General features: G+C 45.1%; 1 protein-coding gene across 3 annotated transcripts; it reads left to right on the forward strand.

The window, feature by feature from the left end:
* The first annotated feature begins 299 nt into the window (after window positions 1-299).
* On the forward strand, window positions 300-11,751 carry atp2a1 (ATPase sarcoplasmic/endoplasmic reticulum Ca2+ transporting 1). 3 transcript variants are annotated; one of them, XM_019868269.1, is made up of 25 exons: window positions 300-460; window positions 552-707; window positions 1,462-1,479; window positions 2,044-2,126; window positions 3,271-3,375; window positions 4,283-4,421; window positions 4,606-4,686; window positions 4,766-4,851; window positions 5,042-5,197; window positions 5,304-5,445; window positions 6,034-6,200; window positions 6,300-6,388; window positions 6,458-6,560; window positions 6,639-6,770; window positions 6,852-6,977; window positions 7,103-7,321; window positions 7,686-7,797; window positions 7,876-8,099; window positions 8,203-8,423; window positions 8,551-8,753; window positions 9,166-9,251; window positions 9,365-9,498; window positions 9,571-9,688; window positions 9,972-10,089; window positions 10,925-11,061. In XM_019868269.1, exons 2-25 carry the CDS (start codon window positions 590-592, stop codon window positions 11,044-11,046), a joined length of 3,102 nt encoding a protein of 1,033 aa, XP_019723828.1. In that variant the 5' UTR covers window positions 300-460; window positions 552-589; the 3' UTR covers window positions 11,047-11,061. The 3 variants fall into 3 exon arrangements, with proteins under 3 accessions (XP_019723828.1, XP_019723830.1, XP_019723829.1); XM_019868271.1 differs by lacking the exons at window positions 300-460; window positions 10,925-11,061 and adding exons at window positions 10,403-10,446; window positions 11,469-11,751 and having other exon boundaries at window positions 590-707; XM_019868270.1 differs by lacking the exons at window positions 300-460; window positions 10,925-11,061 and adding an exon at window positions 11,469-11,751 and having other exon boundaries at window positions 590-707.
* Window positions 11,752-13,089: the final 1,338 nt, after the last annotated feature.

Consider the following 13,089-nt stretch of genomic DNA (forward strand, 5'->3'; position numbering starts at 1 on the left):
CACCGTCGTATTCTGCATTTCTGTTAATCCCCATCTGAGTGAACGAGCGGCAACATGTGGACGCCAATAGACAAAGTCATTCCGCATGGCCACCGGTGTCCCCTAGCTCTCATTCAGAAAGTGTCACCCCCTCATGGTTGTCTCTCTTTTACACATCTTATTTCCAGCGTGGACACCCTCTGCAGTTGTTGCCCTCTGCCCCCTCCCTCCCCCCGCGGCGCTCTCGGCCAATGAGCGGTGAGCGCATGGTGAGCAGACACCAATCGGGGAACTTTTTCCACACGTATAAAACTTTTCAGAGCAGTTTGCCAAGTTGCACTTTCTGTCAGTCCGGAGCTCCTGGAAGGAGAGAAACATCTCACTGAGAGCGTGAGCGAGCGAGGGGGTCCAGTCAGGGTGTACGCAGCGTGTAGGGGGGTTAACCCTTTTTTGCTCCCAAGCGCTACACTCCACGAAAGCGGTGGGTGAATTTCATTTTCGTCTTTGAACTTGCAGCATCAGATGAGCTGATGTAAGTATCGCTAAAGTGTGTGTGTGTGCACGTTTGAAAGGTGTCTTGGTGTCGCGAAGCTTCTCCGCTTCAGCCGGGATGGAGAACGCACACACCAAAGAGCCACAGGAGGTTCTGGCCTACTTTGGCGTCACCGAGGACAAAGGCCTAACGCCCGAGCAGTTCAAGAAGAACCTGGACAAGTATGGCTACAACGGTGAGGGAGTGAGATGGATGGATGATCACGAGGATGGAAAAAGAGGGTTGCTAAGGTCACAGAAGGTCATTTAGTAAAGTCTTGAGTGATCCGACTTTTTTTCCAAGGCACAAGCAGTCGATCACTTGATTTCTTTTTCGACTTGTGAACACAAACTTGAGATACACGCACTGCATGGTGGTAGTGAACTCAACTCTAGTCACCAGGACTTTGAAACGGGGAGAATCAAACAAATAAAATTGCTAATCCCTTCGTCACCTAATGCTAATACTAGCACATAATGGGAAATGGGTACTGTGTATAGCACTTTAAGGAACTGATGTTTAAAGAGATACACATTTCTTATCACCGTATTCACATTCACATATTCTTTATCCTCCGCGAGGAGCTGAGACATCTATACTGCAGATATCCATCTACATACTGTAGAGCTGAACGATTTTTTTTATATACTAACTTGTGATCCCGATTTGATATGCGATTATTTTTCCAAGGTCCGCTTATGAATTGTTTTTTCCTTCAGCATTTTTTTAACAAACACAAACAACAAATGTATCTGTATGACAATACACAGTAGCAGATTTATTCAAGATAAGCATCTGCACTTGCACCTGTCTATTTCTTGAAAATGGATTTTGAGTGGAGAGTCGTGTCACTTAATGCAGCAGGAATGACAAACAGTGCAGTAAATTTGTCGAGTGGTGATCCGGGCTCGTTAATCTCTCAAATCTTTTTTTTTTTTCTTCACCTACAGAGCTGCCAGCGGAGGAGGGTGAGTCTGGCTTTCTGTCATCCATCTTAAAGCATCAGTGCCATACACTTCGGCTCGCTTCCTACACACTCTGACAAGCTCCAGTCCTTCATTTAACACCTGCTCGGAAATCCATCGACTTCTCTGAGAAATAAAGTAGCGCACCATTGATGTCCATGCATGATTGGACATCACGTTTTGATGATGGAGCCGGTTGCCACGGGGATCTACCAGTCCCACAGCGTTTTAAAACTACCGGCGTCTATATTTAGAATAGCTGAAGCAAGCAAAGCTAATCACAAATCTCATCCAAAACGAGCTTAATTTCTTACTGGTGGAAGAGCGCAGACATGTGAAGACCGTGTCGCCATATTGGCGCTCCACAAAATGTCATACTTCTGTAAATGGGCCAATCGGGAAACAAAGATGCCAAAAACGAGTGATGAGCGAAAAGTCGAATTCAAGGTTTAAGTAGTAAATTTGATTTGTCGACGAATCAGTTCAACCCCTAATTTGCATGTTTAATTTAATTAATTCTGCAAGCGCGGGGCATAACGTGATGTCAATTTTGTGTATTTCTTCTAGGGAAGAGTATCTGGGAGTTGGTAGTGGAACAGTTTGAGGACCTCTTGGTCCGAATCCTACTGCTGGCCGCCTGCATCTCTTTTGTGAGTTTGAGTGCTTTCCTTTTCACTTTGTAAAAGCAAATTGTCACATCTACACGTGCTAGATGGGTTGAAATAGGTTAAAGTAAGGGTGCTGGCTTTTTTTTTTGGTTATATATTATTAAATATGAAAAAAAAAAAGATACCGGTCAAAGTTAAAATTTCTCTCAGAAATGAGCTCGCAGCTCTGTCGCTTCCAGAGTCATTCAGTGACATTACAACTCACGCCCTCACTCGTATGGAGCCAAAGAAAGCCTCCTCCCGCCTCTTTGGTTTCTCTCCAAAACAGTTTAGCGGAGGGAGGCTGCACACGTTGTCTTAATCTCCCATCTCTGCCCTCTGGCTTGCCTACACAGCTGTCACGATGGCCTTAGAAGGCCAGATGGTGCCGGTGTGTATGCATGCGTGTGGGAAAGAGAAAGGCGGGCTGAAAAAGAGAGCGCCCCTGCGTGCGTGTGTGTACATATGCATGGCCGGAGCTTTATTTTAAGAAATTCTCAACCCAGGAAGAGAAACTGTATCCTTGGACAAAGGTCATGGATGGAAGGAACGAGCGGTGGCCTGCAGCAGCAGCAGGAGATTGAGACCCAGAAGGCAGCCGGGGATTGGGTTGCACAAGCATCATTGTTACGATGACAAACGGGAGCAATAGATTCGGAGTCATGCATGCTTTCGAAAAGTGAGAACAGTCAAGACTGGGAATGCGCGGCTCCCCGATTCATACACGCAGGAACGTCCTGTCGATACAATGTTCTGACAGGCTTGGAATTTTCTGGAGATGTCTTATCTTTGAGGTGAAGATAAGTCAGCTGAAGCTATACAACAAGGTGAAGACTAACTTTTGGAAAGGCTGCCAAAAGAGCAAATAGGATACAAGCAAAGGACAAGTTTGATTCAACCAAAGAGTTCTGAGGACTTTTTTTTATGGCTATAGGACTTTGCTCCACTGGCCCGCAACTAATCTGTGTCAATGTCAACATGACGGGATTCCAAAACAGACCCGTGTGCAGTAACACGGAGCTGCCACGCACAGAAGTGCACACGTGTTGGACCGTCAATTGGAAATTCAATATTCTCACATGCATTCGGCACACGTTTTTGCATTAACATCCCAGAACAGTTGTAATTCACTCTCCGTCTCTCTCAGGTACTGGCTTGGTTCGAGGAAGGTGAGGAAACAGTCACAGCCTTCGTTGAGCCTTTTGTCATCCTCCTCATCCTCATCGCCAATGCCGTTGTTGGCGTGTGGCAGGTCAGCGACTCAAACAAACACCCACAGGAACAATCGCAGTCTCAAGGACACATACCTGCCCCTGAAGGGCCGTCTTTTACACTCACCTAAATAGACTCGTATTCTTAGAACCGGTCGCACATACTAAATTATACGAGCGGCGTGTTCGGGTGGCGGTCCTTTTGTCCTTTGCGGCGTGCTCCTTCCAGAGCCGTGGCGAGAGCTTAAAGTTCATATGAAACCAGAATGAGCGGCATGACGTCAGGCAAAGCGCTGGGGGTGAAAGGTTAAGCCAAGCTTGTGGAGGTGCAGAGGGGGTGGGAGGAGGGGAGGCGGGGGAAGACTTAGAGCCGACCTGCCTTGAAGACGACACTACACGTGTAAAAAATAAAGATAAAAAAAAGAAAAAAGATCATGTCTCTGTGCGATGTTTGACGGAGGAGTTTGAGGGCATCAATACTGTGGCAGTCATTTGGAAACTATGCACAAGGATTCACACATGGGGGGTATGAGAATGGAGAGAGAGAGGGCTTTACAGTTGGAGGCAATGAGAGGTGTGGGGTGTCAACTCCCATTTTTCTTGATGTACAGTGATGTGGAAAAGAATTGGGACCGTCCTGACTTCTTTTATTTATTTTTATTTTTATTTTTTTTGGCATAAAGCTCCATTGATTCATTCATTCAGTCAGTTTCACGTTCTGTCTACTGTACGTGGTGTCAACTGGGGCTCATGCGGAAGAATTGCCCGGTTGGAGTTTATCAATATAGAAGTCCAAATGGCTCCCTCAAACTAAAATGATTGCCCTTTTGGTTGATTTCAACTATGGGTCCTTGAGATTTCACCTGAAAGCGCTCTCATGTTTTGTGAGTCGTGTATATTCAGTGTCTCTTACCATGATGATGGGAGTATATCTTTTTTTCTCCATAGGAGCGTAACGCAGAGAGCGCAATCGAGGCTCTGAAGGAATATGAGCCTGAGATGGGTAAGGTTTACCGGGCGGACAGGAAGAGCGTGCAGAGAATAAAGGCCAGGGAGATTGTTCCTGGTGACGTGGTGGAGGTCTCCGGTAAGTTCCCCATCACAACATTCTGTATTAGTTCATCGTCTTTTTCTGCCTCTGACTGACAGCCCAATCCATGTAACTCGTTAAAAGCCATCGGCATACCCGATCAATAGATACTTTGTTAAATGAACCACTATCATTAGTTTTTACGAACATGGTCATTTTGCGCATTTCGATCTATTTGTAGTTGGTGACAAAGTACCCGCAGACATCAGGATCATCTCCATCAAATCCACCACTCTGCGCGTCGATCAGTCCATTCTCACGGGTAGGTGTTGTCACCCGTGGGTGCACTTTGCAAAGAGGTGTGACTGACACTGCGGTCACCCCGTCGTGGGTCTCCCCAGGTGAGTCAGTCAGTGTGATCAAGCACACCGATGCCGTCCCGGACCCACGAGCCGTCAACCAGGACAAAAAGAACATGTTGTTCTCTGTGAGTGTCTTCTTCATACCACCGCAGATATTTCATAATTACCTCTGGTAAAGGGAGCATTATTTTTTTTTTTTTTAATTACATGATAGTATAATCCTACTTCCTTATCCTGTTTTAGTTACAATTTTACTCTCTCAAAATATCAATTCCCAAAAAGGTCATTAAACTCAGCTTAAAACCCAACACTTAGGGCACCAACATTGCTGCTGGAAAAGCCACCGGCATCGCCGTGGCAACCGGCGTCTCCACCGAGATCGGGAAGATCCGCGACCAGATGGCTGCCACCGAGCAGGAGAAGACCCCTCTGCAGCAGAAACTGGATGAGTTTGGGGAGCAGCTCTCCAAGGTGGGAGCCCCAAACAAGACATGAAAACAACCAAGGCAATTTGACCCAAAGAATATTTTAAAAATGACAATGGCCGATCCGGTGTCTATTTCTCTGCCTTCTCCAGGTCATCTCCCTCATCTGTGTGGCGGTGTGGATAATCAACATTGGACATTTTAATGACCCGGTTCATGGTGGCTCATGGTTCCGTGGCGCAATCTACTATTTCAAGATTGCTGTGGCTTTAGCTGTGGCTGCCATACCTGAAGGTAAAGCCCAGGAATTTGAATTGCCTGCCTATGAAGATTTTTTTTTTTTTTCGACCAAAAATTTCGAGTTTTTTATGCCTCGGATGACGAATAAACTTCGGTTCTCGAACAAACTGAGCGCACTTAAATGCACCATTTGACTCCTCTCGCCTTCCTTACACGAGGAAGTGACGCTTCCTCGGGTAGACGAGGAAGTGACGCTTCCTCGTGTTGCTTACCATTGTGAGCAGACGTGTTCAGGAAGCATTTTTATTTTAAAAAGAGCGTGGTTTCGGTTTTCGAACAATTTCGGTTTTCAAACAGCCTTCTGCAACGGATTATGGACGAAAACCGAGGTTTGACTGTATTCCGTTTTTATTTTATGAGTTCTATTGCCAACGGGAATATATTTTCTCTACCCGTCTGGATCTTCTACACCTTGTACAAGCATGTGAAGTAGAGATTGTGAGAATGTGTGCAAGGTCCACCATCGGTATTGTCCGGCATTACACATTTTTCAAGAATGGACACAAAAAAAGAGAGCTTGACAAGAAGAGCTCGTAGCTGGGAAGCCGAGACTAATACTGGAGATGCTTCCAACCATCTCAGGTCTGCCTGCCGTCATCACCACCTGTCTGGCTTTGGGAACACGACGCATGGCCAAGAAGAATGCCATCGTCAGAAGCCTGCCCTCTGTCGAGACCCTGGGGTGCACCTCAGTCATTTGCTCTGACAAAACTGGTACCCTCACCACTAATCAGATGTGTGTGACTAAGGTAGGTTGAAACATGTCTCATTCCCATGCAGTATAAAGCTTCGAGTAGAGCAAGAGTTGACGCCAAAAAAAAAAAATAATAATAATAATTCCCTTGCAGATGTTCATTATCGATAAAGTGGACAATGAGAATGTCACTCTCGGTCAATTTGACATCTCTGGCTCAAAGTACACACCTGAGGGAGAAGTGTAAGTATACGCAAGTACACGTGCTGTACAAAATGAATCGCGCAAAACGATAGTTTTCAATCTTTTTAGGACAAGGAGGGGCGTGAGCGTAAAATGCGGCCAGTATGATGGACTGGTTGAGCTGGCCACCATTTGCGCCCTTTGCAATGACTCCTCGCTTGACTACAACGAGGTTGGCAGAGTGCGAAAGAGAGCACGTGTGCAGGAATTTGCAAATCAAATCAACTGAAAGCATCGTTCTCCTTCACAGTCCAAGGGAATCTACGAGAAAGTGGGCGAGGCCACTGAAACCGCTCTCAGCTGTTTGGTGGAGAAGATGAACGTGTTCAACACTGAAGTGCGCAGCCTGTCCAGGGTGGAACGAGCCAATGCTTGCTGCAGCGTAAGTCGCACAAAAAGCCATCAGTCTGCCGTGAGGCGAATAACATGGATGGAGCTTTCATTTTCGACTTTTCTCGAACAGGTGATTAAGCAGTTGATGAAGAAGGAGTTCACGCTGGAGTTTTCCAGAGACAGAAAGTCAATGTCAGTCTACTGTTCTCCAGCAAAGTCTGGGAAAGGCCCAGTTGGAAACAAGATGTTTGTCAAAGTGAGTGACATATTCATACACATTGACACAGCTTCAAGTCTGGAAAGGTTTAAGTTGAAAATGAGCAGCAAGTCAGCTTTAAGAGACGCAGCAAAATGTTGTGACATTCAAAATGTCTTATCCAGGGTGCCCCTGAGGGTGTGATTGAGCGTTGTTCATACGTTCGCGTGGGTACCACTCGTCTTCCCTTGACTGGGCCGGTCAAAGATCACATCATGGCAGTAATCAAGGAGTGGGGCACAGGGCGAGACACCCTTCGCTGTCTGGCACTGGCCACCTGCGACTCTCCTCTAAGGAAGGAGGAGATGAACCTGGAGGACTCAACCAGGTTTGCAGAGTATGAGGTGAGTGACAGCCCCTGCTACGTTAGAAGCTCAGATGTAATTGGCCTGTTTCAGGATTGCAGATGCTACCTTATTTCCAACTTTTAACCGTGAAGAATAAATCAGGGATTTAAGAAAATGACAACTTAACACCAATACTCAACTGACTTGGATTCGAGTGCAGCACTTGTGAAAGCTTGTCCATGAAGTCTCGATTTTTGGGCATGCAAATTTACAAAGTAGTCTTCAATAAATAGTCCAGTATGACTTTTTAGCGTACAGAAGGTACTCCTACTGGACCCCGATGAGTGACAATCAACCCAAGTTGACTGATATTAAAAGTAAGTACCGCAAGGAGTCACCAAAACGTTCTTTTTGCCATCAGACTGACTTGACCTTTGTGGGCTGCGTTGGTATGCTCGACCCTCCGCGTAAGGAGGTCATGAGCTCCATCGAGCTGTGCAGAGCCGCTGGCATTCGTGTCATTATGATCACCGGTCAGTAGTCCGCAGGCTCTCGCTCAACTTGAGCTGTGAGAAAAAACAAAGTCAGTTGTCCTGCTTTTGTCTGCTCAGGTGACAACAAAGGCACAGCGGTGGCCATCTGTCGCCGCATCGGCATCTTCTCCGAGGACGAGGACGTCACCGGCAAGGCCTTCACCGGTCGTGAGTTCGATGACCTGTCTTCTTATGACCAGAAGAACGCAGTCCGTAAGGCTTGTTGCTTTGCCAGGGTGGAACCGTCCCACAAATCGAAAATTGTTGAGTTCCTCCAAGGCTTTGATGAGATCACTGCCATGGTGAGGAGACGAACTTTCCCCCAACGTGACATGGGAATCCGCTTTCCAATTGGTCCATGGAGGCAATTTCCCGCCAACAACCTCTCTTCCATCATGAACGCAGACCGGAGATGGAGTGAATGATGCCCCCGCCTTGAAGAAGGCGGAGATCGGCATCGCCATGGGCTCTGGCACTGCCGTTGCCAAGTCAGCCTCTGAGATGGTCCTGGCTGATGACAACTTTTCTTCCATCGTATCTGCTGTCGAGGAGGGCAGAGCGATTTACAACAACATGAAGCAGTTCATCCGCTACCTCATTTCTTCCAATGTGGGTGAGGTTGTCTGGTAAGTACTTGACGACGGTCACCCTTGACAGGATAAGCACTTCGTTTTGGACCTTGGCTCACATAGCAGCGTTTATACTTCGGCATGGTAGAGACCGCCAAAACTAAACCTTTCCATATTTCTTCAGTATCTTTCTGACTGCGGCCTTGGGCCTGCCCGAGGCTCTGATCCCAGTTCAGTTGCTCTGGGTCAACCTTGTGACCGACGGGCTTCCCGCCACTGCTCTGGGCTTCAACCCTCCGGACCTGGACATCATGGGCAAAGCTCCTCGATCGCCCAAAGAGCCCCTGATCTCCGGTTGGCTGTTCTTCAGATATCTGGCCATTGGAGGTACTAAATAGTTCCGCTTGCTTCTTTTGGATAAATGCGTTTCTGTGATTAGTACCGCATGAGATGTATTTGGAGAAGACCACTGTTTCCCATTGGGCAACCTACACTTGTTTGTGGTGCTGACATGACCTTTAAAGTCAAGCGGGTTGTAATAATTAATTTAAAAATGTTCAGCCATCATACTGGTTCCTCATACTCTTAGTCTGGCAACTAAGCTTCCAATCCGCCTCCATCCGCGCCATTTCTCTCTCGATGGTGCTGTTGCCATGGTAACACCTCCGTCTCAGTGTTATCATGTGGCAAATCAATACTAAAAAGGTTAATGGGATGCTTATCTGAAAAAAAAAAAATGTGTGTCCGAGCAAAGGAGCCGGCCTGCCACCCGAACTTCAAAACGTCAAATGTTTTCCAGGTTACGTTGGCGCTGCAACTGTTGCCGCAGCTGCGTGGTGGTTCCTGTATTGCGAGGATGGGCCATTGGTCTCCTTCCATCAATTGGTTGGTATTTAATGGCGGGAGCATTTTGGCTGAGACAATAGCGTAACCCAGTTCTACCCTCTCCTTCAGTATAATGATTATGAATTGTTTTTTGGGGTTTTTTTGGTCTTTAGTCGCACTTCATGCAGTGCAGTGACGACAATGAGGACTTTGCCGGGATCCACTGTCATGTGTTTGAGGCATCTCCTCCAATGACCATGGCTTTGTCTGTGCTGGTCACCATTGAGATGTGCAACGCTCTAAATAGGTGCGACTAACTAGACATTGGCAAGACTAAAAGAACCTCGAAGTGAACTCACGTCCTCTTTTCTGCCACCAGCTTGTCTGAGAACCAGTCGCTGATGCGCATGCCCCCTTGGAGCAACATCTGGCTGGTGGCTGCCATGACCCTCTCCATGTCCCTTCACTTCATGATCATCTACGTGGACCCCCTGCCCGTGAGTCTCTTAATAGGGGACCCTACCCCAACCCACCGATCCACCTCACCGTAAACAGTCCCTGAGGATGATGATGATGAAGAAATTGTTAAGTGAGGCCGCAACTTTTGGCCTTTGTGGTCTCCTCGCTCCTTCAGATGCATTTGGAGGAGATCATGGCGGTACTCTAGCATAGAACCCAATCAGTGTATTGCGAAAAGTCAAACAAATTGTTTTGAGTGAATAACCACCGCCTTTCATGATCCTGGTTGACAAAGCGGTATTGTTTGTGTGTCTTCCGTAGATGATTTTCAAGCTCACTCACTTGACTGTGGACCAGTGGATTGTGGTATTGAAGCTTTCCTTCCCAGTCATTCTTATCGATGAGATGCTCAAGTTTGTGGCTCGCACATATCTGGAGGGTAGGTTTCTATTTCGTTTGTTGTTGTTTTTATTTTTTCTCATGACAGTATCAGTGATAGTTTCCACAAGGGGAACAAAGTACTGTAAAGTTGTATCTTTTTTTTTTTTTTTTACATTTGGTGAATGCCGGAGATGATTGTTTCAATTTTCTTTTTTCCTTAGCGGTAAGCAAAATAATGGCCACCCAATTAATGTTAATGTATTTAACATCCAGCTCCTTCGTTCTTTAACACTTCCACATGCTTGCTATGATGACATTTCATTTTTCTCCCCTTGGATGCTCTTTTAACTGTTGCCCCTCTTACAATCCAGTCTAAACCTGCCCCCACCCACTTCCTTCATACCCCCGTGACAAGGTATTGCTCATCTCAAGGTTTAGCATTGTGCATGTCTTGAAAGTCTAACATGAAGTTTCATGTTAGTGTTAAAGTCGGCGTTTCCGCTAGGCTTCCTGCATACGACGGTGCCTTTTCATTGCGCTATTGAAATGTCACCGAAAGGTTATTGCTTGTAATAAGCTGCAGTTAATTGATGCTCGCCACATCGACCGCAGAATTGGGTCATAAATCAAACGGTATTAAGCTAACAAGCTATTAAAAGTTTTTAATATTTAACAATACCATTTCCCACTGCCCTTGTGAAAAAAATATGATGGTTACGTTTTTCCAGCTCTGCTAAAGGAATGGCCATCGTCTACTAAAACATTGATGGCACTTTGATAACAAACGATTGTCATTTTGGCCCCAATTTTGGGTCTTGTTAAATGTGTCATCAATATTAAGAGGACTTTGGTGAGTGTAACTTTTCATCCATGTTGACGTTTGAATGCCTCAGGCGCTTTGGAACAGCGGATGATATTCCTCATAAGCACTGAGAATGCTCAACATTCCAACAAGAAAAAAAAATGGCTATGCTCAAAATCCGCATGTCAGGACTCACAACGGCGTGAGCAGTGAGGCCAGAGTGCAAATGTGCAGCTTCAGAAAGCATTTACGATGACAAGAGCACCGTGTTTATTAGAGATGGGCATAATTTTTGATTCTAAGGACAAATTGCTCATGAAGAAATTAGTCGAGTGCAACTTGATTGTTGATTCATCATGTGTTGAAACAATTGAAAATGGAGAGCACGGCAGAGCTCAGCTTTTTTTTCTCTCCATGCTTTTAAAAAAAAAACACAAACCTGATCCAGAAAGGTTTCCCAATGCCCATCCCTATTTTTATTTTATATTTTTTTCATACTGCTCACAAATAAGACTGTCAATGCATTCGCACGACAATCACAAACTGTTGATTTTGACAAGAATGTGCACGGCAAACGTGACTAGAGCGACACGTTGGTTCTTTTCCAACTGACGATCTTTTGTTTTCCGATGCAGGGAAAGTCTAAAGACGACGTGCACCGACGCTTGAACTGACACGGAGCGAGAAAGAGCGGACAAGAGTGGCTGGGCGCTCCCACCGAAGGCGAAAGAGAGATCGCACCAACGCTTACTTGATGGGATCTGATTGAGCAGAACATGCCTAAGCCATCTGAAAATACACCGAGCTGCAAATTTTTTTTTTCCGCGTATGAACTGAAATTAATACATAGGTCGGAGTTTATTATTATAATTATACAGTGTTCTATTCTTAAAGAATAAAGATATTTAAAGAATATTGGGATTGATGTGTTGACTTTTCCTGTATTTTCAATGTTTCGAATGTTTTAAGTGTTATGGGGAGGGATGACAAAAACAGACAAGGTAGACAATATAAAAGTTCACGAGTAAGGTTTATTGCTGCTCACTGAAAATATCCGGCCAGAATGTATTCATGATGGATTATATTTGGTTGTCATCATGATATTGGCTTTTGAAGACATTTCTTCACATAGTGTTTTGGACAAACAAAAATGAGATGACATCATCGTCATTGCAGATCAGGCGACCGTGTGATGTGACCTCTTTGTTAAATATTGAAGTAAAGCGTAAGGAGATCAGTTCACATGACTACATTACGACACAAATAAAGAATATTTTAGAAACACACACATGGCTTGCAGACACATCCGAAAATGTGGTTATCACTTCATGAACCGTTATTGCAATGTGTCCTCTTTCCAAAGAGGCTGCACAGAGGGTTGCAAAATGTTTACATACGACAACATTGTTTTAACCCCCTTGTTTTAATGATATGCGCTGTCATGAAAATGCTTTATCCATTTCACAAAGGCAAAGTCATCATTGGCTGTGGATATGTAGTGGTGTAGTAGAAGAGTCAAAATTTAGACGCTGGCTTTTTTAATAATGAGCTAGTAATGTCTGCTGGTTACGCACCATTCACAAAGTTCCTGCTTGTTTTGACATCGAGCAAACAAAGGAGCTTTCGAGCGCTGCTGAGCTGCCACCTCGGGGTTCCGTGATAACAGGATCAAGTGGAGAAATATTGATTTCTCTAAACCTTGAGTGTCATAACGTTTTGGGTTGATTTGAGAATTAATTATTGTTTGAGTTTGAATTAATTAACATTGTCAAACTATAAATGTATCGTCACTGTCATGTGAAAAACACGTGCGTAGATTTTGTATTGCGCGCCTTTTTACGAGTACTGTAGTACTTCTTTCCGCCGCTAATACCGACGTGAGGCGCTGTGAGAGGAGGAGGAGGAAACGCCTGTCCCCATGAAGAAGTTTGAGACGGAACTCTTGGCCGAGGGGTTATCGCTCATAGATAAAGCCATCGCACTCTTCGAGCAGCAAGACCCAAATATTGAACGTTCACACAAAGGTTGCAAATCAAATGAATGATGCCATACAGTGCTACTACATCATTTATGATGAGAAAAAGAAGAAAACTATGCAATCGTCCATCATCTCCTTAAGCCTTCGAGTACATCTTCCAAAAGTAAGTTAAACTTCATTTTATTATATTTATATAAACCTTAAACATACTTATATAAGTCTTAAACATACATTCCATACAAAATATAGCACTGAAGCAACTTACGAACGAATTCAGC

The sequence above is a fragment of the Hippocampus comes genome, unplaced genomic scaffold (genome assembly GCF_001891065.2).
Source record: "Hippocampus comes isolate QL1 unplaced genomic scaffold, H_comes_QL1_v1.1 scaffold314, whole genome shotgun sequence".
NCBI lineage: Eukaryota > Metazoa > Chordata > Actinopteri > Syngnathiformes > Syngnathidae > Hippocampus > Hippocampus comes.

Coding starts and splice junctions, on each gene's coding strand:
- atp2a1 (XM_019868269.1), top strand. CDS start 590: ATGGAGAACGCACACACCAAAGAGCCACAGGAGGTTCTGGCCTACTTT. Junction 6,561..6,638: donor CCTCGCTTGACTACAACGAG/GTTGGCAGAGTG, acceptor TCTCCTTCACAG/TCCAAGGGAATCTACGAGAA. Junction 10,090..10,924: donor GGCTCGCACATATCTGGAGG/GTAGGTTTCTAT, acceptor TGAATGCCTCAG/GCGCTTTGGAACAGCGGATG.